The 2,384-nt window shown below is 38.8% G+C and overlaps 1 protein-coding gene across 1 annotated transcript; it reads left to right on the forward strand.

The window, feature by feature from the left end:
- The first annotated feature begins 1,093 nt into the window (after positions 1-1,093).
- LOC130035940 (olfactory receptor 1D2-like) lies at positions 1,094-2,083 on the forward strand. The gene has a single exon (XM_056127880.1). It carries the CDS (start codon positions 1,142-1,144, stop codon positions 2,081-2,083), a length of 942 nt encoding a protein of 313 aa, XP_055983855.1. The 5' UTR covers positions 1,094-1,141.
- Positions 2,084-2,384: the final 301 nt, after the last annotated feature.

Genomic DNA, 2,384 nt, shown 5'->3' on the forward strand with positions numbered 1-2,384 from the left:
ACAGGGGACAATATGTAGTGACAGGGCCCAAATGCCAGTCACCCACATGCAAGTTAGTGCCTAACCTGATGGAATATCTCTCTGGCCTTTATTTCAAGCATTCTAAAATAATTTTTGTTGCCATGGCATTTCAGTTGATTGAAGATTCCAGATACAAAAATTCTATTGACAAATAGTAATTTTTTAAATTCTACTCCTTAGTTCTATTTTTCTGCTTTGTCTAACATATAAAATCAATTTACTATACGGAATGCACTTGTTATTTTTTTTAATTTTTTATTGAATTACAATGAGATACATAATTGCAAGATTGTTTATGATTGGATTTCAGTTGTATTATGTTCCAACACCCATCCCTTCATCAGTATATCTTTCCCACCTACAATGTCCTTCCTTCCCACTACCCCACTCCCATGCCACCTACCTCTGTGGTAGGCGCCTTTCTTCTGTCTCTTCTATTGAAAATTTACCATGTATATCACTTTACCTACATTCAAAACTCAGTTCTTGTCCATTGTGGTCATTTCTAACCATTGTTGTCATTATGGTTCCTTCTCTATCCTAACTGCCCTTTGCCCTACACACACTTGTGCAAACCACTGATCAGTCTCCTGGCACCTAATTTTCCTGGCCGTGGATATTAGTCTCATATTATTTTTTTATATACCACAAATGAGTGCAGTCATTCTATATGTGTCCCTCTCCTTCAGACTAATTTCATTCAGCATGATATTATCCATGTACATTCATTTATAAGCAAATTTTGTTATTTCATTTTCCCTAACAGCTGCATAGTATTCCATTGTTTAGATGTAGCATAGTTTCTTTATTGAGTCATCTGTCCTCGGGCATTTTGATTGTTTCCAGAATCTGGCTATTGTGAATAGTGCTTCAATGAATAGAGACGTGCAGAAGAATGCATTTGTTTTAACTATTACTTAAATATCTATCAATATCGTAGACTACACTCGTTTTTTAAACACATCAAGACAATTCTAAGATGATATGATTAAAATGTTTTCTTATAACATGCAATATTTATAATGCTAGAAAATAGCTGGGTTTGGTTTCTATTGTCCTTTCTCATTTGAGTACTCTTAGTTACCATTTGTTGGTTTTGATTTTGCAGAAAGTTTGGAATATGGATGGAGGCAACCAAAGTGAAGTCTCAGGGTTCCTGCTTCTGGGGATCACAGATGATCCTGAGCAGCAGCGGGTCCAGTTCTGGATGTTCCTGGTCATGTACTTGATCACAGTGGTGGGAAATGTGCTCATCATCCTGGCCATTGGCTCTGACTCCCACCTGCACACTCCCATGTATTTCTTCCTGGCCAACCTCTCTTTCACTGATCTCTGCTTTGTCACCAATACTATCCCCAAGATGCTGGTAAATTTTCAGTCTGAGGACAAGGCTATCTCCTATGCAAGTTGTTTAACACAACTCTTCTTCCTGATCTTTTTGTTAACCCTGGATAATCTCCTCTTGGCTACTATGGCATATGACCGCTATGTGGCTATCTGCCGCCCCTTGCATTATACCACGGCCATGAGCCCTACGCTATGTATTTCACTCCTTGCCTTGTGTTGGGTACTCTCAATCACATATAGTCTCACCCACACATTGCTTGTGACCAAAGTAAAATTCTGTGGGATCCAGAAAATACGCTACATCTTCTGTGAACTGTACGCCCTCCTGAGGCTCGCATGTTCTAACACTGAAGTCAACCATATCATGCTGATCGTTACAGGATCCATTCTGTTCCTTACTCCTTTGACTTTCATGATCATGTCTTATCTCTGGATTGTTAGAGCCATCCTCCGAATACCCTCAGCCAGTGGGAAGTACAAAGCTTTCTCCACCTGTGCTTCACATTTGGCTGTGGTTTCTCTCTTCTATGGGACACTTTGTATGGTATATTTACAGCCTCTCAAAACATACTCCATGAAGGACTCAGTGGCCATAGTGTTGTATGCTGTAGTGACCCCCATGATGAATCCATTCATCTATAGCCTGAGAAACAAGGACATGCATAGGGCACTGGGAAGGCTTCTGCTAGGAAAAGCCTTCCAGAAGTTGACATGAGGGTAATTTGGGGGAAAATGTGGAGATCGAGAAGTTTCTTCATAATATGCATGGTCCCTCCATACGGACAATACATAAATGATAAAGTCATAGTTATAATTTATCAGAATAGATTTATATATGTGTAAGCTAGAGTCAACCTAATCTCACCAATCTTGGCAATAAACAAGGTTATAATAGCACAAATTCAACAAATACTAGAAATTTTAAATGATTTATCCTGACTAGGACTATATCTCCAAACTTATTAGATATGCAATAATTACCTAATGGGTTCCCTCATGTTCTCTAGCATTCATTT

Source organism: Sorex fumeus, unplaced genomic scaffold (assembly GCF_029834395.1).
Source record: "Sorex fumeus unplaced genomic scaffold, SorFum_2.1 ptg000063l, whole genome shotgun sequence".
In the NCBI taxonomy this organism is placed as follows: domain Eukaryota; kingdom Metazoa; phylum Chordata; class Mammalia; order Eulipotyphla; family Soricidae; genus Sorex; species Sorex fumeus.